This window comes from Dermacentor albipictus, chromosome 8 (assembly GCF_038994185.2).
Source record: "Dermacentor albipictus isolate Rhodes 1998 colony chromosome 8, USDA_Dalb.pri_finalv2, whole genome shotgun sequence".
Taxonomy (NCBI): Eukaryota; Metazoa; Arthropoda; class Arachnida; order Ixodida; family Ixodidae; genus Dermacentor; species Dermacentor albipictus.
In genome coordinates this window covers 1513510-1540598 of record NC_091828.1, presented here as the reverse complement: position 1 = coordinate 1540598, position 27089 = coordinate 1513510, and the positions used below count along the sequence as shown (strand labels likewise).

The window sequence follows — 27089 nt, the reverse complement described above, 5'->3', positions numbered from 1 at the left end:
CTCAAATGAAATAATGATCCTTAACGCGTTCATCCAAGAGCACGGTTTTGGCTCCTCAAATTTAATCTGCATGGGGGACTTCAATGTACCTAACGTTTCGTGGGCTTCATTATCGATAACTGGTGATAACGTCCCTCTTTCTAGAGAGTTGCTTGAATTTACACTATCCCTTGGATTGAAACAAATTGTATCTAACCCTACTAGAGAGTCCTCCATACTAGATTTGATTTTCCTAAGTGCACCGCTCTTTACGAGTGGCTTTGAGTGTGAGATTACGGACGGTATTTCCGATCACAAAGCTGTTATTACTACTATTAATTTTTCAGTTTCAAGGCGCCACTATGAATATACCAGTTTTTACGATTATAATCATGCAGATGATACGTCCATACTTGATACATTAAGCATTTCATTCGACAGATTCTCCCAGTTATGCACTACCAGTGATATCAATGCTATAGTATCCCATTTTGAAAACATTGTCCATACTTGCATAGAGCGCTATGTGCCATTGAAAACAAAAAAGAAAAATCTAGATCTTCCTTGGATGACAAGGGAAATACTGCATTTGAAGCGTCAAGTAGCCAGAGCACGTTGGAAGCGCCACATGAATGCCGAAAGAAATGTCCAGTTCCGCTTTATGAAGGAAGAACTCCGTCAAAAAATGGACGCAGCTAAGAACTTTTATTATCAGTTCACTCTACCTAACTTAGTTAAAAATAACCCACGAAAATTTTGGAGCTCAATTTCGCCAATAAAGAACACCACCCAGACATTTCTATTAGATGATTCCGAAGTAAGCGATCCTGGACCTATTGCTAAAGCATTCAATGAATATTTTCAGTCTGTATTCACACAGGACAATGGCGTAATTCCTCCCTACTCCACGACAACTAACATGTCCCGTGCAATTAACAATGTTACAATATGTAAGCAAGGAGTCCTGAACCTTATTTTAAATCTTGACACCAAAAAAGGCTGCAGTCCAGACAATGTCAACAATGTGTTCCTTCATCGTTATGCGCTCTGGACGTGTCAATACCTCACCATGATTTTTGAGAAATCTGTATCCACTTGTACAGTTCCTTGTTCATGGAAACGGGCTAGAGTCATTCCATTGTTCAAATCTGGGCAGAAACAATCTCTACTAAATTATAGACCCATTTCGTTAACTTCTCATGCATGCAAACTCCTTGAACACATAATTTATAAACACATTATCACTTTTCTCGAGTCTAGTAATATTTTATGCAGCGCTCAGCATGGATTTCGTAGTGGTTTTAGCACAGTGACTCAATTAACTGAATTTACACATGACATCGCTTCTGCTCTTGATTTAGGTCATCAATTAGATGCACTCTTCATTGATTTCTCCAAAGCATTTGATACTGTACCACATCCTAAACTATTACATAAACTAAGCTCTATCCTTAATAACCCTCTTCTCGTTGACTGGATCCGTAGTTTTCTTTGATCGTTCACAGTATGTTTCTTTTAATTCATTCAACTCTCCTGACGCATCAGTATCTTCCGGTGTGCCCCAAGGTTCTATTTTAGGGCCATTGCTTTTTTTGCTTTACATTAACGACATTCCAAGCTCTGTTTCAGTAAAAATTCGGCTTTACGCTGACGACTGCGTTCTCTACAATGTCATTTCCTCACCTAACGATCATAACACTCTGAATCAATCTTTTATAAGTTTTTGTGAATGGTGCGAACTCTGGCAAATGAACATTAACTTCAAGAAAACAGTCGCCATGTCCTTTCACAAGCATGCTAATTGCTCATATTTCAACTACTCCTATAAATCTACTTTTCTGCAGCGCGCATATGAATATAAGTATTTAGGCCTCCTTTTCACTCCAAGATTATCCTGGTCAGAACATATTCTAACAACTTGCAACAAAGGACTAAAAAAACTTGGTTATCTAACCCGAACTCTGCGTGCTGCCCCCAAAGAAACTAAACTCATCACATACAAAACACTTGTAAGACCTATTCTTGAATATGCGTCTACCATATGGAACCCTTACAAAATTTCGGACATCCACAAAATTGAATCTGTTCAGAAAAAGGCGGTTTGTTTCATATACCGCCGATATGATAGAATGTTTTCACCGTCATCTCATCTGAATATGCTTGGTTTAACCCCTCTTTCCCACCGTCGTCACATTAATTCTCTGAAACTTCTACACTCTCTATTTTACTCTCCACATTATGCTTCCCCTAACACATATCTGGCCCGTGCAAAGCCCCTAATCACGAGAAACAGCAATGACTTAAACTTATCCGTCTTTTTTGCTCGCACCAACACTTTTAAATATAGTTTTTTTCCTCAGACAATTGAACTCTGGAATGACCTGCCTGGTTCCATCCGTTGTTTACCACATAGAGAATTTCGGGATGCCATTGAATGCTCCCCTTAGTCATGTTACTCACGTATGCTTCCTTTGTATAATGATTTTCTTTCTCGCATTTGTATTCACCCACTCCTGCAATAGCCCTTCTGGGCTGCAGTATTTGTAAATAAATAAATAAATAAATATATCTTTCGTAGCTGTTACAGAGCGCGCGCCTGTCGCGCATATACGAATGTATTTCCTCGAATCACAGCACAAATACTCCTCTCCTGAATTCTTTACAGACGCGTCGAAGTGTAATTCTGGCGTATCTTACGCAGCGGTTGGTCCATCCTTTTCGGATGCTGGTGTTCTGCACCCTAACACAAGTATTTTCACAGCAGAGGCCTACGCGATATTGGCCGCTGTTAAACACATTAAAGAATTTAATATCCCAAAGGCAGTTATATACACAGACTCTTTGAGCATCGTAAATGCTTTGAAAACTGTCAAGAAATATCAAAATCCTGTAATTATTTCTCTTTACTCAGCATTGCTAAAAACCTATGCGTCTAAGCAGCATATCGTCTTATGCTGGGTGCCGGGGCACCGAGAGATAGAGGGAAACGTGTTAGCTGACCAGCTAGCCACATTCGTCCACGCGAACGCTGCAGACACTTCCACGACTATCCCTGTGATGGACCTCAAACCCTCAATAAGAAAAAAGCTAAGAGATTTCTGGCAGCGCTTGTGGGATAAAAAAACTGCAAATAAATTACATGTTATCAAACCTTATCTTGGCAACTGGCCGCCGGTATCAAACAACCGCCACACAGAAGTAACACTTTGCAGACTCAGGATAGGACACCCATACAGCACACACGCATACCTCTTGTCCGGTGGCGATCCGCCCATGTGTGATAAATGTGGTGAGCCACTTACCGTGCTTCACATCCTGCTGCAATGTACTGAATTAGACGCTAATAGGAAAAAGCATTTTCCACTACCACACCGGCAACAATTTCCACTTCATCCTCTAATGATCATAGATACAGAACCAGTCTTTAAATATCAATCGTTGTTCAAATTTTTAAAAGATGTACATAGTTTTCATGTCATATCACCAAGAAATCCATAGCACGGCCTCTTAACTGAGGTTTCCGCTGCGGTAACTGCATTAAAAGATGGCACCTGCCTCCCAGCCTTTGGGCTCAAAGGCCTCCCGGAGGCATAGGTGCTTTTTCCATATTCTTGCACTTTAGCTTCATGATCACTTATCACGCGTACTATATCCATAGACTATATGTATCACTATCATAATTTTATGCTATATATAATTTTACGCTTCTATGATACGGATTGATTTTAGGCCACTTTACAGCCATGTTACATCCCACCATTGCAACTCACAAATCACCGCTTAACACAACATTATCAGTCATGGCGCTCTTTGGCCATACCTGGCCCTTGCGCCACTAAACAATACACATTCATTAATTCAAGTATGGACGGAATTTCAATATCGCTAAGATGACTCCTTTTTGGTAGTTGAATAGTTAGCCTTGGCCTTTGACAGGAAACAGCTAGTGTTGACAATTACTTTCTCCAGCCTGTTGTTTTCTGAAGGAGGACAGCACCTAGGTATGCTGCTCGCATCTATATGAATTTGAGTCTCGGCACTTTTGTTAAAATGTGAGGACAGGAGGGGACTGTAAATGATCCTGAAGTTCCTTGAAGACTTCCGCTTGTGGTGCTTCCCATTTCAATGGCACATCTGCCTTTGTCAGCTGGGTCAAAGGCCCAGTGGTGCATAAAAAGTTCTGGACAAATCGAGGGAACTGCACAAGAGAGATTGCCTTCTGTAAGTCGGAGCGTACACCATCCTTGCTGATGACGTGCCTGAGAAACAGCAGCTCCTGGTATGTGAGGCGGCACTTCTCAGGCTTTAGGGCAAGTCCGGAAGACTTGGCTGTGTCCAGTACTGCCTTCAGCCTCTGAAGGTGTTCATTGAAGCTCGCTGTGAGGGCCACGCAGATATAGAAGAGACGTTTGCCACTTGAAACCAGCCAACACTGTGCCCATTACTCGTTGGAAAATTACCAGTGGTGATCAAAGCCTGAGTGGCATGACCTTGAACTCAAATAACTCTGAGATGATCAAGGCCGTCTTTTCACAGTCTCTCTTGGCAGTTTCAATCTGCCAGTACCCACTTTTCAGATCCATGGACAAGAAGTACTTGGCATTGTGGAGTCTGTCAAGGGTGTCGTTGATCTGCGGGAGCAGGTAGACAGCTTTCTGAACATCTTGAAGGGGCAGCGCAAGTCGATAAAGACAAAAAGGTAGGAAACGCACAGGACAGCGCTGAACTCGCAACTAACTTTATTAGAAGGCATACAGAAACTTAAATGCTGCAACCTATACCCACGTGCTCTCCCATCAATGGCGTCATTATCAGTGCACAGGCAAACAGCAAAACCATATAATCTAATGCCATGCTATGAAGCGGTTTAAAAATGCAAATTCACTGTCATGCAAATTTAATGAAGGCATGCTTACAAAATGCGATCTTTTTTTTTTCTGATATAGTAGGCCTGAATAATCTCCCTTGCAGTCTCATTGCTATGTGCAATGTTCATTCCTGTCATGTGCATTTCCTGCCTTTTTGTCTTTGTCATCTTGCGCTGCCCCTTCAAGATGTTCAACCAGTACCAGCTCGGCCAAATGTTCATCCTTTAGACAGCTTTCTTTCTTTTCTTTCTTCATCTTTAGACAGCTGGTTAATATGCAGTAATGGACGCAGAACCTTAGGCTCCTGTCTGTCTTTTTGATAAGGATAACCGGTGCTGTGCAAAAAGCTCTTGGAAGACTGAATGATGTCATTGCAACGCATCTCGTTCACTTGATCTCGCAGGATTGGCATTCCTACGACAACACAGTAGGGGCTCTGGTGCAGAGGTTGGGCATGTTCATCAGTTATGATGTGATGCTTGGCAATCGGCTTTTGTTAGGCCCATGAGGATGCAGAACAGTCCCTGTAACTCTGATGGAGACTGTGGATTTGGTCTTGTCTGTGCCTGAACTGTGCTGGGTTGATGTTGAAGGCAGGCCTATGGTCTTGGTTATACGAGTCTTGCGGAGATAGGCCGAAAAGGGAGAAGGTATCTTGAATGTTTTTTAGTTTGTTCAAGAAAGCAATTGTGGGGCCTTTGTTGAGGTGTCGGAATTTCTTGCTGAAGTTTGCCACCAGCAGCTTGACTTTTTCATCCCAGAAATGGGCAATTACCCTTGCAATGCCAAGATCTTTGTCCAAGAGCAACTGCTTGTTTCTCTTGATGATACCCTCGATGTTTTCAGGATTTCGAGTAAACACTGGGACAGTGATGCCTGGTCAGGGTGGTATGCTCACTTCTTCGTCGAGGACACTCAGGACTGGGTAATGCCCCAGGGTTATCTTTGACAGTATGGCTTTGCCCGTCGAAACTGGCATGAGCTTGGATTGAAAGTCAATGAGCACACGATGCTCATTAGGGAAGTTAAGGAAGTCCATGCCCAGGATGACATCACAGGACCAATGCTGCTGGACTGTGAAGGTCACAGGATAGGTCACTTCACATGCATTGACATTAACTCGTATGGTGTATTGTCCCATCGGCAAGACAAGAAGGCCTCTGGCTGTGTGGATCTGGGGACTGTCTCATTTTATAGTCGCTTTCTTTAGCTGCGCAGCAGACTCCACTTATCACGAAATAGTCGGCTGCCCTGTTGATTAATGCTGTGACATTATGGCAGTCTATAACTATGTCCAGTTCATAGATTATTGCCCTCAGGTTGCACATCGATCTTGGTGTTGGGTCACGTCTCCAGCGGGTGATGTGATTGTGGCTGGGGCACATCATCATTTCTCAGAGTGGTGGCATCACTTGTACTGGCACTTCTTTGTGTGCGCCATCCTCGTAGTAACTGCGGCAGCGTCACGGGTGCACTGTCGTCATGTGGTGTGGTCGGAGGAGGACTTTTGTCACTTCACCAGCAAGCAACCTCATTTCCGTAGGTTGCGTTTAGTTTCCCTTATGAGGTCTGGGGAACATTTTGTTTAGTTGTTCTGCTTCATAGTTTTGGCTTGGTGATGCAGTGCTTGTAATGAAGGTGACCTCGATGAACAGCTGGGCGAGTAGCTGGTGCGGCGCATGCAATCTTTTATTTTGCTGGATCACTGTTTGGGTCGTGGTGCGTCGAGGGCAAAACCATGTTCCATGTGTTTGTATGAGCAATATCATAGGATGTGGCCGAGCTCACTGCAGTAGAAGGACAGTGGTTGTTGCTGGTCGGGGGTCCTTCAGAGGTCTGCTTTGCTTGGCGAAGCTTCCAAATATATGGGTGGGCGACTGTGGTTGCAGGGGCCGCACATAACGCTCCCAGTGTGGGTTGACAGGATGCCTCTCGCTGCATACTGCGGTGGGATACGTCACAGTTTGAGGTTTTCTGTTCAAAAGCCATTGCCTGAGGAATTCCCAATGCATTTCGAACTCCTTCAAGGACGATGCCATGAGCGATGATTCTTGAGGGTGTGACAGTGATGGCAGCAGCCGGTGCAGTTCCTTGCAGTCAACGTCATATATCTCCCGCAAACAGCAGGTGCTTGCCTATGTTGTGTGCGGGTCAATGCGTGTTTCTGTTTTGCGTATGGTGCGGGCACGTGAGTGAAAATGTGGGGACTGTGTGGACTACTGACAAAAGCACATTTTTGCTTGTTCGTCCCTAGCCAAGCTGCACTATTCGACTGCTGGTAAATACACTGGAATAAGCTCTCGCTCCATACACCTATCGTGGTGTAGCGACCACACCACTGCACTCATGATTCGTCTGTAGCTCGAATGCCTGTTTGAACTGTGTTTTTCTTTTTTCCCTTTCTTTAATCTGCAGTGTATCAATTCACCCTTCTACTTCTGCAGTAGTGGATTCACTACCACGAAGTCTGACATGGAGGGTTACTGCCAAGGGGAGCAAAGTGCGGGAATGGGGGCTTAGGCAGATGCCCCTTCAGCTGCCGCAGACCAATGCGTGATGGCATGTTGTTACTGTGAATTAGTTGTTTTGTCATCATCGTCAGCCCATTTTATGTCCACTGCAGGATGAAGGCCTATCCCTGCGATCTCCAATTACCCCTGCCTTGCGCCAACCGATTCCAACTAGCGCCAGCGAATTTCTAAATTTCGTCGCCCCACCTAGTCTTCTGCAGTCCTCGACTGCGCTTCCCTACTCTTGGTATTGTCACGTGGTGGTGACGTTAAGAACACAGTAACAATACTGTGATAGACAAAACTAACTTTTATTGGGCGAACCTGTGCCCACAAAACAGGCTACACTTATAGCACAACGATAGCGGCGAACACGGTCGGCGATCGTCGAAAATCTGATCAGCGGGTCAAGCGCGTCGGCTTTTATAGAGCACTCGTCGAAAGTTCCAGACTAATCGTTCGGACACGCGTGCCTTCCACAAAGTTCTACACCATTCGCGTTACGCGATAAAACCAGATAACACAAGGTTCAGCGACAGCAGACAGCCGGGTAGAAGCATCGATAACTTTCCAGAAACGTCGGATGCATGCAGGCGCGTCCCGCGCTGTGCGATAACAGTTAAGCGGCGAAACGTGGTCGCCCGATTAAGATAAGTACACGTGTCAATACCCCCCTCTTAAAAAGCATCGTCCCGATGCTACAAATATAAGAGAGCGAAACACAAAAGGACACTTATTAAACATAAGTAACAAAACAACGAAAAGAAACAAAGTCCAAAGGTCAGTCACGGAAAGCCCCAAAGTTCATTAACGCTGGTAGTATGGCTTGAGTCGCACAACGTGGACTATTTCAGGTCGTGAGCGGCGCCGCTGTGATAGCGAAATGCCGTCTGGCACGACCTCATAGTCCAGTGCGCCAATACGTCGGATGACCTTGTAGGGTCCGAAATAGCGTCGGAGTAGTTTTTCACTGAGTCCTCGTCGGCGTATCGGGGTCCATACCCAAACACGGTCGCCGGGCTGGTACTCGACGAAGCGTCGTCGGAGGTTGTAGTGTCGGCTGTCGGTACGCTGCTGGTTTTTGATCCGTAGGCGGGCGAGTTGTCGGGCTTCTTCGGCGCGCTGTAGATAGGTAGCGACGTCAAGATTCTCTTCGTCAGTGACGTGCGGCAACATGGCGTCGAGCGTCGTCGTCGGGTTCCTGCCGTAAACCAACTTGAACGGCGTGATCTGTGTTGTTTCTTGCACCGCCGTGTTGTACGCAAAGGTTACGTACGGCAGGACCGCGTCCCACGTCTTGTGTTCGACGTCGACGTACATCGCTAGCATGTCGGCAAGCGTCTTGTTCAGGCGCTCCGTGAGACCATTCGTCTGCGGATGGTAGGCAGTTGTCCTCCTGTGGCTTGTCTGGCTGTACTGCAGAATGGCTTGGGTGAGCTCTGCTGTAAAAGCCGTTCCTCTGTCGGTGATGAGGACTTCTGGGGCGCCATGTCGAAGCAGGATGTTTTCGACAAAAAATTTCGCCACTTCGGCTGCGCTACCTTTCGGCAGTGCTTTAGTTTCAGCGAAGCGGGTGAGGTAGTCCGTCGCCACGACGATCCACTTATTTCCGGTTGTTGACGTCGGAAAGGGTCCCAGCAAGTCCATCCCGATCTGCTGGAATGGTCGGCAAGGAGGCTTGATTGGCTGTAATAATCCGGCTGGCCTTGTCGGCGGTGTCTTACGTCGCTGACAGTCCCGGCATGTTCTGACATAATGGGCGACGTCGGCGGTCAGGCGCGGCCAATAATACTTTTGTTGTATCCTCGAGAGTGTCCGGGAAAAACCGAGGTGTCCAGCGGTCGGATCGTCATGTAGGGCGTGCAGTATTTCTGGACGCAGCGCTGACGGTACAACAAGAAGGTAGCTGGTGCGGACTGGCGAGAAGTTCTTCTTCACGAGCAGGTTGTTTTGTAGCGTGAATGAAGACAACGCGCGCTTAAATGCCCTAGGGACAACGTCGGTGTTCCCTTCCAAATACTCGACGAGACCTTTTAGCTCCGGGTCGGCTTGTTGCTGTTTAGTGAAGTCTTCCGCGCTTATTATCCCAAGGAAGGCGTCGTCGTCCTCGTCGTCTGGCGGCGGGGGATCGATGGGGGCGCGCGATAAGCAGTCGGCGTCGGAGTGTTTTCTTCCGGACTTGTATATTACCGTGACGTCGTATTCTTGTAGTCTGAGGCTCCACCGCGCCAGCCGTCCTGAAGGGTCCTTTAAGTTAGCTAGCCAACACAATGCGTGATGGTCACTGACGACTTTGAATGGCCTGCCATAGAGGTAAGGGCGGAATTTAGCTGTAGCCCAAATGATGGCGAGGCATTCCTTTTCAGTCGTGGAATAGTTGCTTTCCGCTTTTGACAGCGACCGGCTAGCATACGATATCACCCTTTCAAGTCCTTCTTTCCTCTGGACTAGGACGGCACCGAGGCCTAGGCTACTGGCGTCAGTGTGGATTTCGGTATCGGCGTCCTCGTCGAAGTGCGCAAGTACCGGCGGCGACTGCATGCGTCGTTTGAGTTCTTGAAATGCCTTGGCCTGAGGCGTTTCCCACTTGAACGCGACATCACATTTGGTTAGATGTGTTAGCGGCTCCGCGATGCGTGAAAAGTCCTTGACAAAGCGCCTATAGTAGGCACACATGCCAAGGAATCTGCGCACTGCCTTCTTGTCGGTTGGCTGCGGGAACTTTGCGATGGCAGCTGTCTTCTGTGGGTCGGGGCGTACTCCTGATTTGCTGATCACGTGGCCTAGGAACAAAAGTTCATCGTAAGCGAAACGGCACTTTTCCGGCTTCAGAGTGAGCCCTGATGACTTGATGGCTTCTAACACGGTCGCAAGCCGCCTAAGGTGATCGTCGAAATTCCCGGCGAAGACAACGACGTCATCCAGGTAAACAAGGCACGTCTGCCACTTCAGTCCGGCTAACACCGTGTCCATGACGCGCTGAAACGTTGCAGGCGCCGAGCACAGTCCGAATGGCATGACCTTGAACTCGTACAGGCCGTCTGGCGTGATGAAGGCAGTCTTTTCGCGATCTCTCTCGTCGACTTCTATTTGCCAGTAGCCAGACTTTAGGTCCATCGACGAGAAATATTTAGCGTTGCAGAGCCGGTCCAATGCGTCGTCTATCCGTGGAAGGGGGTACACATCCTTCTTCGTGATCTTGTTCAGTCGACGATAATCGACGCAGAAGCGCAGGGTTCCGTCCTTTTTTCTTTACCAGGACTACAGGAGAGGCCCACGGGCTTTTCGACGGCTGGATGATGTCGTCGCGCAGCATTTCGTCGACTTGTTGCCTAATAGCTTCACGTTCTCGCGTCGAAACTCGGTAAGGGCTCTGGCGGAGTGGTCGAGCGCTCTCTTCGGTTATTATGCGATGCTTTGCAACTGGTGTTTGTCGAATCCTCGATGACGTCGAAAAGCAGTCTTTGTATCGTCGGAGAAGACTTCTGATCTGTTGCTGCTTACTCATAGGAAGACTTGGATTCACGTTGAAGTCTGGTTCGGGGATATTGCTCATCGGGGTAGATACGGCTGAATCCGAGAGGACAAAGGCATTGCTGGTTTCCACAATTTCCTCGATGTATGCGATTGTCGTGCCTTTGTTGATGTGCTTGAACTCTTGGCTGAAGTTGGTTAGCATAACTTCCACTTGCCCTGCGTGGAGTCGAGCGATCCCTCTTGCGACGCAAATTTCACGGTCGAGCAGTAAATGTTGGTCACCCTCGATGACGCCTTCGACGTCAGCGGGTGTTTCAGTGCCGACGGAAATAATAATGCTTGAACGCGGCGGGATGCTCACTTGATCTTCGAGCACACTCAAGGCGTGTTGACTACGATAGGTCTCCGGTGGTATCGCTTGATCGTGTGACAGCGTTATCGATTTCGACTTCAGGTCGATGACTGCGCCATACTGATTCAAGAAGTCCATGCCGAGAATGACGTCTCGTGAACACTGTTGGAGGACAACGAAGGTGGCAGGGTAAGTCCGGTCATGGACGGTAATTCTTGCCGTGCAGATCCCTGTCGGCGTAATCAGGTGTCCTCCAGCGGTACGAATTTGGGGGCCCTCCCATGCAGTCTTAACCTTCTTCAACTGGGCGGCGATGTGTCCACTCATTACGGAGTAATCGGCCCCTGTGTCGACTAAGGCAGTGACTGCGTAGCCGTCGAGAAGTACGTCGAGGTCGGTGGTTCTTTGTCTGGCGTTGCAGTTGGGTCTTGGCGTCGGATCACGGCTGCGTCGTGTTGAACTGAAGTTGGAACGTCGCGTCGTCAAGTCGTCGTTCGTCGGTGTAGTCTTGCCTTCCTGACTTCGTCGGGACGGCGGCGTGTCGTTGTTATGTCGTCGAGATCGTTTCGTCGTCGTCTTCGTCGGCGGCGGAGGATCTTCGTCAGTTCGACGAACAGCAACCGCACCTCCATCGGTTGCTGCTTTTAGTTTTCCGGATATGGGCTCGCTGACCGGCCCCGGGCTGGGCCAGTGTATAGTCGGCGCTGCGGCGACAGGTAGCGGCCTGGTGATGGCGAACGGGACGGCCGTCGAGGGCTCCACTGAGTAGCGGCGAGGTAATCGGCGATGTCACGTGGGCGCTCGCCAAGCTGTGGACGCGGCGCGTTGGCGGCGAAACCTCGCAGTCCCATCTCCCGGTACGGACATCGTCGGTAGACGTGACCCGCTTCTCCGCAGTGGTAGCAGAGCGGGCGGTGGTCAGGAGCACGCCAGATGTCCGTCTTCCTCGCGTAGGTGCGCTGGGCGACGGGTGGTCGTGCTGGCGGCGGCGGCGGCGGACGACGAAACTGTGGCGTGACAGGGCCCTGGCGCGGTCGCGGAGGGGGTCCTTGACGGCGTGCGACGGCGGCGTAGGTCATCGCTTGCGGCTCAGGCTGCGGCGATTCAGGGGCTACTCCAAGTTGTTGTTGGAGCTCCTCACGCACGGCGTCGGCAATCGAAGTCACATGAGGCTGTGATGATGGGAACAGCTTTTGTAGCTCCTCCCGCACGACAGCTCGGATAGTCTCGCGTAGGTCGTCGGCGGCCAGTGACTGAACTCTGGCGTAGTTTGTCGAGGCCGTGCGGCGGTCGAATTGCCGGTTTCGCATCTCGAGTGTCTTCTCGATGCTGGTGGCCTCGTGAAGAAACTCGTCGACGGTCTTCGGTGGGCTTCGTACCATTCCGGCAAAAAGTTCCTCCTTCACACCACGCATCAGCAGGCGGACTTTCTTCTCCTCGGGCATTTCAGGGTCGGCGTGGCGGAAGAGACGGCGCATTTCTTCCGTGTAGATCGCGGTCGTCTCATTAGGTAGCTGCACCCGGGTTTCTAGTAGCGCTTGGGCTCGTTCTCGGCGTACGACGCTTGCGAATGTCTTCAGGAAGCCGCTTCGGAAAAGTTCCCAGGTTGTTAAGGTGGCTTCTCGGTTTTCGAACCACGTCCTGGCCGCGTCTTCCAAAGCGAAGAACACATATCGCAGTTTGTCGTCGCTGTTCCAGTTGTTAAAGGTAGCGACTCTTTCGTACGTCTCAAGCCAGCTTTCCGGGTCCTCGAAAGTTGAACCGTGGAACGTCGGAGGCTCCCTGGGCTGCTGCAGCACGACGGGTGACGCTGGTGCTGCCATTGGGGTGGACTTGGTGGCCATCCTTCTAGTCGTCTCGGGCAAAAGTCCGTGTTCCGGGGGCAGTCCTTGCAGCCTGCGGCTACCTCGCTGGTTCTTGTCGACGTTGGTGTCGTCCGAGTGAGGGCTTGGGTCACGGCTTTGCGGGGGCGTCCGGTGCATGAACGCAAAGCACCTCCACCAGATGTCACGTGGTGGTGACGTTAAGAACACAGTAACAATACTGTGATAGACAAAACTAACTTTTATTGGGCGAACCTGTGCCCACAAAACAGGCTACACTTATAGCACAACGATAGCGGCGAACACGGTCGGCGATCGTCGAAAATCTGATCAGCGGGTCAAGCGCGTCGGCTTTTATAGAGCACTCGTCGAAAGTTCCAGACTAATCGTTCGGACACGCGTGCCTTCCACAAAGTTCTACACCATTCGCGTTACGCGATAAAACCAGATAACACAAGGTTCAGCGACAGCAGACAGCCGGGTAGAAGCATCGATAACTTTCCAGAAACGTCGGATGCATGCAGGCGCGTCCCGCGCTGTGCGATAACAGTTAAGCGGCGAAACGTGGTCGCCCGATTAAGATAAGTACACGTGTCAGTATCCATTCTGTAACTTTAATGGTCCAACAGTTATCTAACCTGGGCATTACCTGACCTGCCCAGCTCCATTTTTTTCTCTTAATGTCAATTACAATGTCAGCTATACCCGTTTGCTCTCTGATCCAAACTGCTCTCTTTCTGTCTCTTAACATTATGCCTAGGATTCTTCATTCCATTGCTTGCTGCGCAGTTCTTAACTTGATTTCGAGCTTCTATGTCAGCTCCATATTTCTGCCCCATGTGTCAACACCGGTAACATGAAATGATTGTGCACCTTTTTGTTTAATGATAATGGTAAGCTTCCAGTCAGGATCTGACAATGTCTGCCGAATGCGCTCCAGCCCATTTTTATTCTTCTGTAAATTTCCTTCTCATGATCAGGTTCCCCTGTGAGTAATTGACCTAGGTAAACGTACTCCTTCACAGACTCTAGAGGCTGACTGCCTAGATATTGATCAGTATCTTTGCGTCTGCATATTAATCTTCAACCCCACTCTTACACTCTTTCTGTTAAGGCCCTCAATCATTTGCTGTAACTCGTCTGCAGTATTGCCGAACAGAAGAATGTCCTCAGCAAACCGAAGGTTGCTGAGGTATTTGCCGTCGGTCCTTACTGGACCGACGGCAAATACCTCAGCATGCAGTGAATAGCATGGGAGAAATTGTGTCTCCTTGTCTGACCCCTTTCTTTATAGGCATCTTCCTACTTTTCTTGTGGAGAATTAAGGTAGCAGATATTTTCCAAGATATTTAGGTAAGCGATCTGTACTCCTTGATTACGTAATGCCTCTATGATTGCTAGTATCTCTACTGAATTTATGAAAGCCATATAGAGAGGCTGATTGTACTCTGCAGATTTTTCAATTACCTGAATAATGACATGGATGTGATCCATTTGTATAGTACTCCTTCCTGAAGCCAGCGTGTTCCCTTGGTTGGCTAAAGTTCAGTATTGCCCTTATTCTATTGCAAATTACCTTGGTGAATATTTTATATCATACTGTGGGAGTAAGCTAATGGGCCTATAATTTTTCAATTCTTTAACGTCTCCCATCTTGTGGATTAGTATTATGTTTGCATTCTTCCAGTTTTCTGGGACCCTTGCAGTTGATAGACACTTCGTATAAAGAGCCGCCAGTTTTCCCAAGCATTATGTCTCCTCCATCTTTGAATAAATTGACTGTTATTCCATCTTCTCCTGCCGTTCTTCCTCGTTTCATGTCTTGCAAGGCTCTTCTGACCTTATCACTAGTTATAGGAGGAGTTTCTGTATCCTATTCATTACTGTTTCTAACGGAGGTATCCCGACTCCTCTGGGTACTGTACAGGTCAGTATAGAATTCTTCTCCTTCTTTTACTATATCTTTGAGATTGCTGATGATATTACCCTGCTTATCTTTCAGTGCATACATCTTGGTCTGTCCTATGCCAAGTTTCTTTCTTGCCGATTTCAGGCTGCATTCATTTTTTACGGCTTCTTCAGTCTTTCTCATGTTATAGTTGCGAATATCACTTATTTTCACCTTGTTGATCAGTTTTGACAGTTCCTCAAATTCTACCTTATCTCTTGAGTTGGACACTTTCATTCTTTGTTGTTTCTTTATTAGGTCCTTTGTTACTTGGGAGAGCTTGCCTACTGGTTGCCTTGGTGCCTTGCCCCCCACTTCAGTTGCTGCCTCTGAAGCCAGCTTAGTTACGGTTTTGTTCATTATCTCTATGTCATCTTCATTTCTCTGTTCTAAGGCTGCATATTTATTTGCAAGTATCAGCCTAAATTTGTCTGCTTTTACCCTTATTGCCTCTAGGTTGACCTGTTTCTTTTTGACCAATTTTACACTTTCTCTCTTCAAATTGAGGTGAATCCTAGCCCTCGTTAGAACCTATGATCGCTGCACTTTACCTTATTAATCACATCTACATGCTGTACTACGCTGGGATTGGCAGAAAATATGAAATCAGTTTAATTTCTTTTTTCACCGTTAGGGCTTTTCCAGGTCCACTTTCTGTTGCTACGCTTCCTGAAAAGGTGTCCATTGTTCGCAGCTTATTCCTTTCTGCGAATTCTACCAGCATCTCTCTAGCGTTCCTAGAATCAACGCATTATAGTTGCCAAATGCTTGTTCACCAGCTTGCTTTTTTTCCCACTTCTGCATTGAAGTCGCCCATTACTACAGTATACCGAGTTTGCACTTTTCTCATTGCTAATTTAAAATCTTCATAAAACTGATCTACTTCATCATCATTGTGACTGGATGTTGGAGTGTAGGCTTGTGCTACCTTTAATATATATCTCTCATTACATTTGATTATGACTACAGTGAAACCTCGTTAAACCGTAGTTGGCCAGAGCTAGGAAAAAGTGCATACTAAATGGTAGCACTTTTTAACAAAAATAGCACGAAATTGTGCCTACTTACCTGTCAAAAACAGAACACGGAACTCGGAGAGAGTGTGATGAAAGCGAAAATAAATATGCAATATTTATTCACTTCGCGCAACAAAAGTGTTATTTTCATTTGATGCCGCAGTGGCCTAGCAGCGACGACAGCGGCCTTAAACTTACTGAAGCTGTGTGCCAGGTTTTCAGCCAGCCCCCTCTTCTCACCAAGCACTCACATGGAAGATTCCTCGTTTGCGTTACGTATTTTTCGTGCACGCATGCGGTAGGGCTGCTGAAGTCGCAGGGCGCCTTTTTCATTGTGCGGCGCTGTTCTCATTGTGACGATTGTATTCATGAGGCTGATGTTACGTTCAACTTCTGTTACTGTCGGGCTTCGAACGGCCGTGTTGTCGTTTTCCGTGTCGTCCTCATCACTGTCGCTAGTTGACACTTCAGCAACAACGGAGGCAACAATGGCGAAAAGTCGAACCTTGTAGCCGACAGCTCTTCGTGGTTGCAGCAGCGTTGCCGAGCAACTTCTTTGCATTACAAATGCCACACACCGTAGTCAACAGCAGATCCCTGTCGCATGCCAGCGCCGACTTAGTGTCACTTTCAATAGCACGAACAATGTCTAATTTTTCTTCTATGCTCAGCACCCGGCGTCTTGCTTATCCTAGCTTCGGCATGATGCGAGTCCTCGTTTGCCCGATGCCACAACGCTCTCTAGCACGGCGCCAAAATGATGTTGATGTTGATGTGACTTCACGTGTAAACTTCACGGCCACCCGATGGAGATGACCCACCGCCTTGTTTGCGCGACGAAAAGTGGAAACAGTATGTGTTAACTGACACGTACGCAATAACCTGGTACGGTTTATGCGGATACAAAACACATTATGTTTAATGGCCGCTGAGTTGGAGATTTGACTTTGCTACTTTTAAAACAAAACTACTGTTTAAGCGGGTACGGTTTAACGAGGTTTACTGTACTGCTACCCTGTCATTAATGCTGTAGAATTCATTAGTGTTGCCCGCTATGTCCTTATGGATTAGGAATCCTACCTCGTATTGCTTCTTGTCGGGGATACCTCTATAGTTTTGGACATGGCCGTTAGTCAGCAGTGTATAGGCTTCACCAGTTCTTCTAATCTCACTAAGGGTAATGATATCCCAAACAATTTCTGATAGTTCCTCAAAGAGTCCTGCTAAGCTAGCCTGTTCATTTGTATGCTTCCCCATTACGGACTCTGTATGGGCCGCTATGATCCTGTACGGGAGTAAAGCGCTGGCTCTCGGGCAGTGGACATTGCCACCGACTAGGGACGAATGGAGCAAAGCCTGTACTCTTCCATATCACCTAGGTGCAGTCCCCTAATTTCTCTCTTGCAAGTCAAACATGTGCACCCTTGTCGGGGAAAGGTGGTGCAGCTCATGCTTGGCTGCAGCATAAATGAAAAGGAAATGGTAATACCGGCAGGTCGATAGTGGAGACATGCACTATGCGGTTGTATGGGTGAGCCCGCACATCTAAGCTCCTTGCAATAATCGATGCTTTATGTGTGAATTCGGTGACAGTTTTCGGTGGCTTGCGGGTAGTCAGTGAAAAGGGACTCTTTATGTTTTGTATTAGAAGTTCTATTTTATTTTCTTCTGTAATTTTTGGGTACGCTTGCCTGAATAAGAGCTTCATCTCTTCTACATACATGATCAAAGTTTCATTTGGCTTTTGGACCCTTGACTGCAGTAAAACCTCAGCCCTTTTGTTGCACAATATATTGGTAAATGTCTTTGGGAACTCAGTCTTAAAAAGATTCAACGTTGCCGACGAGGCTTCGTGGGCTTTTATACCATGTTTTTGCAGGGCCATCGAGGATAAAGATAACATAATGGAGCTTCATGTCATCCTCCCACATGATGAATGTAGCCATACGCTCGAATTTATCGAGCCATTCTTCTGGGTCTTCTCCAGGCGAGCTGTTAAAGGTTGCAGATACCCAAGGCTGCTGCAGGATGAGGGGGGGAATGCCCCTGGCAAGGTCATAATGGCCGTCAAATCTTCTTTGCACTGTCAAGTATGCTCCAATACAGGGGCCGTATTCTGAAACGATCTACTTCAGTGATACTATCGCATTGGCCATGCCTCCGCCAACGTCACGCATTTATTGCCTGTTTTAGCAAAATTTGAAAATAAATAGCACCATCTAGTAGCTCCGGCCTATGACAATTTGATGTCACAGTGTTGTAGGGTGCTCCCAACGTATATTGAGTAAATGAACGCGCCTTTTCGCGGTTGGTTGGTGGTGTAGTGTAATAGAGACAAGAGCGTTGGTAGTTTATAGTAGATACAGTCGATGACCGATAATTCAGACTCCACGGGGAACATAAATACGTCCAAACTATTGAATGTGCGAAAATACTAATGTATCCAAAAAAAGATCACTTTATTTACGTTTTAAGGTCTCTGTGCAACGAACAAATGGTTGATGCATTGCTGCACACACTTCCATTTATGTGCAACGAAATCAGCCTGTATTTCTCCCAGTTTTAAGTTTCGCTGTACGACGATGCAAGGACTGCAGAGGCCAGATCCGCATGCGGAAGGCTCGGAGCACACGGCACACCATGATCTGAGTCAGAGTTGCACGGTGGGAGAACTTGCTCAATTATTTTGTCATCGTTCAGTTCGGCACACAACGAAATTGCGCTGTCGTCGTCTGCAAAGCCTTCAAATGTAACGGCGGCAAGAATTGGCACACATTTGAGCTCGTGGTAGACGGCAGTTCAGCCTCTTGAGTTGCGGATCCGGGCTCATTCACACTGCGAGGGCTGTTGGAGCCATTTTACGTGGCTTATCAATAACTTCACGAGAAAGACTTCTTTGAGTCAGCAGAGCGCTGTCTGGAACGCAAACTAAAAAAACAAGCACAGCATGGCAGAATGCTGTCTGCAAGGCAAACTCAACAAACAGAATGGCGATAGCGGGTCATGCGTGGGGGTGCCGGTAAAAAATGTGATGACCACGATGTCGATGTGACCTCACAATTCAGGCAAAACCTCCAAGATTGGCAGTTGCAGTTAAATCTCAGAGGCGTAAAGTGGCAACCATGGCAAGGCCTCAGAGATTACCATCTAGTGTGTAATCTCTGAGGCCATACTTGATGTATTGTCGAAGTTACCAGAGGAGATAACGGCGGCAGTGTTGGCATACGCTACATTACAGACGGAGTCCGGATAACCGAATGTAGAGCTAGTGGCTGTCTGAAATATCGGTCGTCGTTATACATTAAATTAAGTCTAAGGGGCCAGTGACGGTACTCCAAGGCTGTCCGAATTACCAAGCATGTCCAGATTATTGGTGTTCGATTTATCGGTCGGCGACTGTATTTTGATAGCAGTTTGCACATAGTTTTGCGCAGCAATATTTGTTGACTGTTGATCGGCTATTGCGTTGTGTTGTCTATTGCATTGAGTGCGTTGGAACAGCTGGCAGCGGCACCATGAACAACACGTTGCTCGCGTGGTTGGTAGTGACCGGTTGGTGGTGAAGTGTAGCAGAGACAGGTTTGGACAATGCCACTCTGGCGGTGCATGATACCTGACTCACAGTGTCACTTGATAATATCATCAAAAATGTGTTCCGCAACCACATAAGTTGTAGCACAAATTACTCATTAAAATAAAAAATTTCGCACTTCCATTTACCTAAAGCGGCCATAGCCAACCGTAATCAGTGCACAGGACCCTTACTGCGGCCATTACACTAAAAAACAACACACTCGAGACGCTCTACACTCGCACGGTGCGCTCTCTTGTGCATTGTAAAGCATTTGAGAGTGCAGATTGGCAGTGCATGCTGTCGTCACCAGCAAGCAGCTGGTTGTTTTATTGAACATGAATATCGGCGAGGTGGATTGTTTCAGAATACAGCCCCAGTTTCGCACTTCGGCGGTAGCCCTGGAAGACGGTGATTGCTTCGAGCCTCGTCACGAGGTTGCCAATCTGGCCTGTGGCCATTTGGGTAGCACCTTCACCAGATGTTGCATAGTGGTGACAGCGCAGGTGACAAAAGATTGGCAAACTGTGGCGTAGCACTGGAACGAGTCTGGTTAGGTTGGCTTTCACCGGCATAGAAATGGAACGATTTGGCAGCGGTGGTCAAAGAGTAGACTGCCACCCACTCTCGGCTGCACTTGGATTTATAGCAGACAAATGTTTGAGATAAGGCACAGATGGTATTTAAAACAATGTCGAATAGAAGCCATTCCGCTTGTCTGTGAACATTCCAGATAAGTTTGGTTGCATTGTATGTCGCAAAGTGCTAACGCTACGTGCCTGTGTATTTGAGCATAAACATTGCAAGAGTTTACAGGAGTATCCAGCATGTTTTAACAAGGTGTTGCAACATGCTAGGGCATAGCTGTGACTGGCTTTGTTGAAGGTTGCAGTGCATTGCTTCAGTCATGTTAGTGTGGTAGTCCTTTACTTGAAGGTGCAACAAAGTTATAAGTGCTTATCCATCAACTGTGCCTTCATAAAAACTAAGTAACTGGAATTTAACAATGTGCACACTACCTCCCTTTTCACAGAGGTATTTAGTTTTTAGTATACACGTTTATGCTTTAGCATGCAAATTTGTATTACTCTTCGCAACAAGAGAGGTTTGTTTTTGCTACTTCTTGATCGTTCTGGCAAGCATTTGCCAGAAGTGTGCGATGGCAGATCACAGGGTGTCTAGTTGTTTTCTTTTGTGCAAAACTCCAACTCAAGATGTTGCACTGATTTGTTCAGCCTATAAAGATTACTATTAGTAAAGCCCAGTTCTGCGGGTAGTTTTCACAAATAAACGGTGAGATGTCGCTTATAGAGGCCATGTATGTCCTCGCCAACTCTTTTCAATCTGAACTTACGAAGACATCACCAAAGTTCTACATGCTGTCAACAAGGAGAAACCTATTGATGAAGTCTCATGAGATAAATTTGTTCTGGTGCCAGTGATTCATTAGTGAAGTTTTGTACATATCACATCTGGCCACTAAATGGTTGTCGAGGATGTGAGAGCAAGCTGGGTCGAAGCTTTTTGACACGGTTCTCTACGGTTTGTTGAAAACTTTGATAATCCTCAAACAGTCTATGTTCTCTCACTGTATTATTTCATACCAATAAAAAAAAAGTTTTTTCTCGGTGAAAACAGGTAGATTTGCGAGCAGGGTCACCAAGCTTCAAATAAAAACGTTTTAGGCACCATATTTTCCGATGTACAATACGCCCTCTTGCATAGTTTGTGCCTTTGTATAAAACACAAGCGTTTCATGCATCATGGATTCGCAGGTACTTATCCTCATCGTGAAATGCAGTACTTGAATCTGATGTGCTCAGCTACTACGCACTGCCAATGTACCGAGATTTTGGCTACCCAAAACATTAGGCAGCAGATATCAAAGGTGAGCTAGGGGCGATATCGGGCAAGCATCTCTCTCTTTGAACGTTTAGTTGTGCTTTCGTTATCTCTCGTGGTGGGCTGGCATTTGAACAATGCCTCCTCAGTGACGTGGGGGCCAAAACAAATGTTCAGAAGGCGAGATGCTTGAGCGGTCTCACATCATCGGCAATATAATGGAGGAAGAGTTGAAATCATGCCGCGTTTCGCAGCATACATCCTATTTCGCACTGTCTGTGCATGCATAGACATGCGTTCGCAAGTAGGCGTGCTCTCAATACTGTTTTGTAACACCTGCCACCTTTGGTAAATTCCATGTGTAAGTTGTATAAGACTCACTGTAAAAAATTTCAAGAAAGAGAATGCGTCTTATACACTGGAAAATACGGTAAATCGGAAATTTCAACCAGCCCTGTGTTGTTCCATCCTGAAATCTCTCTCAAGACCTCTCCAATAAAAAGAAAGGAAAAGAAAAAAGAAAGAAATCAAAAGGGAGTTCATCATTAGCTTAAGTACCTATGTTATTCTTTCACATGTTATAATAATTCCATTTTTGTTATTTGTGCAGCATCAAGGCCTTCTATATCTACGTCAACAGCCAAGGGTGACAACTCATATCAGAGACTCCGCTACCGCTGTCACCTCTGTAACTATGAGACTGATGAGGGTTATCTGCTGAAATTACACACCAGGGTCCATACTGGTGAACGTCCGTTTAAATGTGATTTGTGCCCCAGGAGATTCTCAGTAAGGTACAAGCTGAAGATACACCTGCGTACCCACACAGGCGAGAAGCCATTTCAGTGCCCTTCGTGCCCTCGGAGCTTCTCACATAGGCTCAGCTTGCGGAGACATGTACCCATCCACACAGGTGAGAAGCCATTTAAGTGCCCGTCATGCCCCGAGAGCTTCTCGCAAAGGTACAAACTGAACAAGCACTTGCAAACCCACTTGGGCCAGAAGTCATTTCACTGCCCTTCATGCCCTCAGAGCTTCACACAACCGTCCAAGCTGAAGGAACATCTACGCAGCCATGCAGGCGAGAAGCGATTTCAGTGCCCTTCATGCCCTCGGAGCTTCTCGTGCAAGTATAACATGAATCGACACCTGCGCACCCACACAGGCGAGAAGTCATTTCAATGCCCACTTTGCCCTCAGAACTTCCAACAGAGCTCCAAGCTGAAGGAACACCTCTGCACCCACACAGGTAAGATTCCGTTTCAGTGCCCTTCAGACTCTCAAAGCTTCTTGCATAAGTCTAGCATGAAGCAGTAGCTGGTTACCAGTACATAAATACAGATTACTGACCACACCACTGCACTGTCTGTTCCATGTCCTTCAGGCGAACTCAGCACTTTAAGAAAAGACATAAGGAAACAAATCGCTATACCACCGAAACAGCCATGTAGAACTTAACTCAGGATTGGGAGACTACACAGCTGTGCAGCATGCTGCATTATGTTCTGCTACATCAGGTAGCGCAAATGTCACCGTATGTTCTTGAATGTGAAACTGCAAAGTCACTTCTCTTGATGTTCTAGCCTAATCTAGGATATGCCAAAGACATTTGTAGCACAGTGGAGCCTTGAATATGCGACTTTCGCGGAAGCAAGTATGAGCATTATATGTACTATAAGCTGCAGATTTGCCTAGGTGTTTCATGTATCTTATTAGCCCACACATTTTTATTATGAATTGTAAAAAATGGCAGGCTTTCTATTTTTGTGTAAGCTAGTTATTATATTTCTACACCCACCATATTTACCTGATTCTAATGGGTCACCGACTCTTAATGTGCACCCGATTTTTTCGGGCTTAAAAGTAAAAAAATAATAGTGCACATGAATTCCCTTTATTAATTAAAGAAAAATACTATAACAATTCTCCAGTGTTTACAATCAGAATAAACGAAATGTGCAGAATGTACCTTCACACACTGGGAATTCTTTAAAAGGAGCTTTCATTATGAAAGTACAGTGGTCTCTATATAACCTCCAGGGACCAGGGAAATTGTTCCTGTTTATTTATATATTTATTTATTTGTTTATTTTCACATACTGCAGCCTATCTTGGGCTATAGCAGGAGTGGCGATTACATCATATGTCAATTGCAGACAAGTTGGTCAGGGGCAATGAATGAACATTTCCGGGCAATGCATTCCAACACTCTATTGTTGAGGGGGAAAAACCATGTTTATACATGTCAGTTCTAGATTGCAGTGGCTAAAGATTTAGGTTGTGACAGCTATGGGTGCGGGAAGGTTCAGCAAATCTAAAGCATTTATCTAAGCGGGTACAGCATGGAGAGTTAACTAAGGTGTGCAGGAACTTTATGCTCTATGCTTTATGTACTTTACATATCAGGAGTTCCGTTTTTGGAGAGACAGAGCTGAAGGGTACACAAAGTGTCTTTTCTTTTTTTAGGGGCAACTAATAGCAGAAATCAATTGTACAGCACAGAGCTGTTGCATAGTATTAAAAAAAAACTGAAAGTTAGTTAGCCACTGACTCATATAGCACTGATAGTTTCATATACTGGTCAGTTGCTAACTGTTATCAAAGTGGCTACTGTGATAGCCACTGACTAGCACATCAATCACAGCAATATGACCAAAAAAAAGCACAATGAACATACCAACTTAAAAAGATGTTTTGTAGTCACACACTGGCTACATATTAAACTGTGAAGAATGACTGCAGCATTGGTTGCTTCATCTGTTACAGCCGCTTTTCTTTAATGAAGTTGCCAACCTCTGAAAGATTCTGCAGATAACCTTTTGAATCTTTCTCCTGTTGGGGAAAATTCCCGAGTGCTTCCAGTGCCAACTCTGCTTGCTGTGCAGTCACAATGACAGACTCAGCTAACACTTGATCCTCTGGTTCTTCCGCTTTGTCTTCACTGTTGTCTTGAGCAAGTTCGGCAATGTTTTACACGATGTTTTCCGTGCAGGTTGCAACATCAGTATCGATGTGAACATACTCATTAAAATAGAATGAGATACCTCTTTCTGCGCCGATGCTGAGCAGGTCTTTTTCTGTCCCCATCACGTATGTCCTGCATGCCTGAGGCAGTTGGCTGTTGCGCTCGCACTGGCTTGTTTCTATGTGTCGTTGCAAAAGTACACTACACGAAGAACAGCTTTGCACTCCTTTGCCTTTTCCACGAAGAGCAACATTCCCTGCAACAGGCTTTTGTGGGTACGTCTCTTAAATGCCTAAATTACACTCTGGTCCATGGGTTGAAGAAGCTTTGTGGTGTTGGCTGGCAGGAATTCTAGCTGTATAAATTTCAGTCTTGGCACAACACCATGTACTGGGCAAATGCCCTCAAAAATATTACCTATTTCTTTTCTCTTGACAACCACATGTCCTTGCGATGAATTCATAGGGCTTGTGGTTATATGCATACAACACAGGCATGGGGGTGGCATTCTTGAAACAGTGAGGATGTTTTGGCTTGCCATTACCAGCAGCTTGATTTTGTCCATACCTGTCATATTTGCGTCCGACCGAACAGTCACTCGCTCCTTACTGAGCTTTTCGCCAGTGCATTTCTCTGTTTAAAAAAAAAAACAGGTTTTAGATGAAAGAAGTAAAAAAAAATAGCAGCTTCATCGGCGCTGCAGATGTCATCTGGACTGAACTCTCGCAGGATTTGCGGCACCCATTGTGCTTGCCTTTCTTGGCACGCAGTCACATTGGCAGCAGCACTTCCCTGGACACGGCACAAAAGACAATGCCATTGTGGTCTTTAAATCTTGCTGCCCATCTGTCGATGCAGGCCTTGGATGCCCAGACAGATCCTTCGGCCTTTGCTTGAATGCTGATAAGAGGGTTCTCGCTCTGGGCCCTACCTCAGTACCATTCACCTCAACCTTCACGAACTTACACAAACTGACACCATATTTATAATTTTTGCTAATGCCTTTGACAGTGTGGCTCATAACCGCCTGATATATGAAATGAAGCTGATTAAAGTTGACGAAAAAGTAATAAACTGTAAAATTTAAAACAATATTTAAGTAACAGACAACAAGCCGTTGTAATTAATAATGTCCATTTGTCATTTCAACCTGCTCATTCCGGTGTGCCCCGAGATTCCGTTTTGGGATCCACTCTATTTTTAATTTATATAAATGACATTCATCAGGGTATAGACTCGGAAATCCGGTTATATGCTGACAACTGCGTTTTGTATCTGCTGTTAACATGTAAGGCTGACTGTGTTAAATTACAAAATGTCTTCAACAGGATTGAAAGGTGGTGCTCAGACTGGCAAATGAGCGTAAATACCTCAAAAACTAAACTTAGGAGATTTACTACTTGCAGTGAAATTACGAAGCACACATACTTTCTTAATGGCGAAGCTCTAAAAACTGCAGAATCATTTAAACATCTAGGTCTTCATCTTTCTCAGACTTTGTCTTGGCATAATCATGTGGGTTGTATTGTTTCCACTGCATGTAAATCTCTTGGCCTCATTCATTGTACGCTTCGTCAGGCTAATACTGATACCAAGCTTCTTACATATACCACCGTACTTCGTTCAAAGCTTCAGTATGTACACTCGCACAGTACTCGCCAAGTACTGTGCGAGAGCCTCATGGTTCGCCAACTGCAGTCTATTTCTTTGCATAACAAAACTGGCAGAGGTGTCCCGCAGTTTATTTTCTTGAAAGATCCTGGTGAGGGTGCTCTTTGGGATGCCCTGCTTTGCAACAAGTGCCGTTTTTGTTATGGCACTATGCTCGAATTCATTTGTGACTTTCAGCTTTGTCTCTAGTGTGATCGCATTGTGGGCGCTATTTTTGTGTCACCATCGTAAACGTTTGGGAAGCTTACTGACAAGAAGCACTAGAGCCAACCTCGAGCATGACTTCAGCATAAATACGAAGGGTCAGCCACAGCAGCGGAAGAAAATGTGTAGAACACTTGCTTCCCGCAGTGTTGCTAACGCATATCGTTATGTGGCTGAAATGGCCTGTTTTGTTTCCGTTGATTCTCATAGTTTTGTTTATCTGGAAGTCACAATAACCATGGTACAGTTTAACGAACGTTTTTTAGCATTGGATGAATATAAAACCAACCAGTCATGAGGAGGCTGTTCCATTTATCGAGATTCCACTGTAATGCATAATGAAATTTGCACTTTATTGGCCTCAGATACCCAGCACGCAGTACTCTCGAGCAATCACCTTTGGAGATCACTTTCGTGAGACTCTGCATCAGACTTGTCGAAGTACAGTGTAGTCCATGATAACAATATCAAGAAGAACCAAAAAGCCAATCGTTTTAACCGATCATTGCTGTATCTGGGCTACTGTACAAAAAAGCTGCTGAACATGCCTTTGTAGCTCTGAAACCAAATTTGCCATTTGCGCTGTAAAGGAGACCTGTATTTTAGATGGAAAAATGAAACGTTTATTTATACCTCTAGACAGCATGTCAAAATCTGCACTTGCTTTCGCAAGAGTTTCAGGTTCGCAACCATGGCATACAACGTGTCCAGCTGCTGCGCGAACGCTAACAGCGGTAATTTAGCATGCATGAAATCAATCAACTTGATCGACAACAGTGTACTTTGTGTCAACATCGGGGTCGGTGTCAAAGACGGGTCATTGTCAACCTCATCGCCTCTGTTGCGCAATGCCACCGTCTGTC

At 46.1% G+C, this 27089-nt stretch overlaps 1 protein-coding gene across 3 annotated transcripts in view; it reads left to right on the top strand.

Moving 5' to 3' along the window:
• The window catches only part of LOC135911568 (zinc finger protein 235-like), an 89817-nt gene that overhangs the window by 47708 nt on the left and 15020 nt on the right, over positions 1 to 27089 (top strand). For all 3 annotated transcript variants that reach the window (XM_065443896.2, XM_065443894.2, XM_065443895.2), the window contains one exon: positions 21997 to 22635. In XM_065443896.2, coding sequence (XP_065299968.2) covers positions 21997 to 22635 — 639 coding nt within the window. The remainder of the gene's footprint in view (positions 1 to 21996; positions 22636 to 27089) is intronic.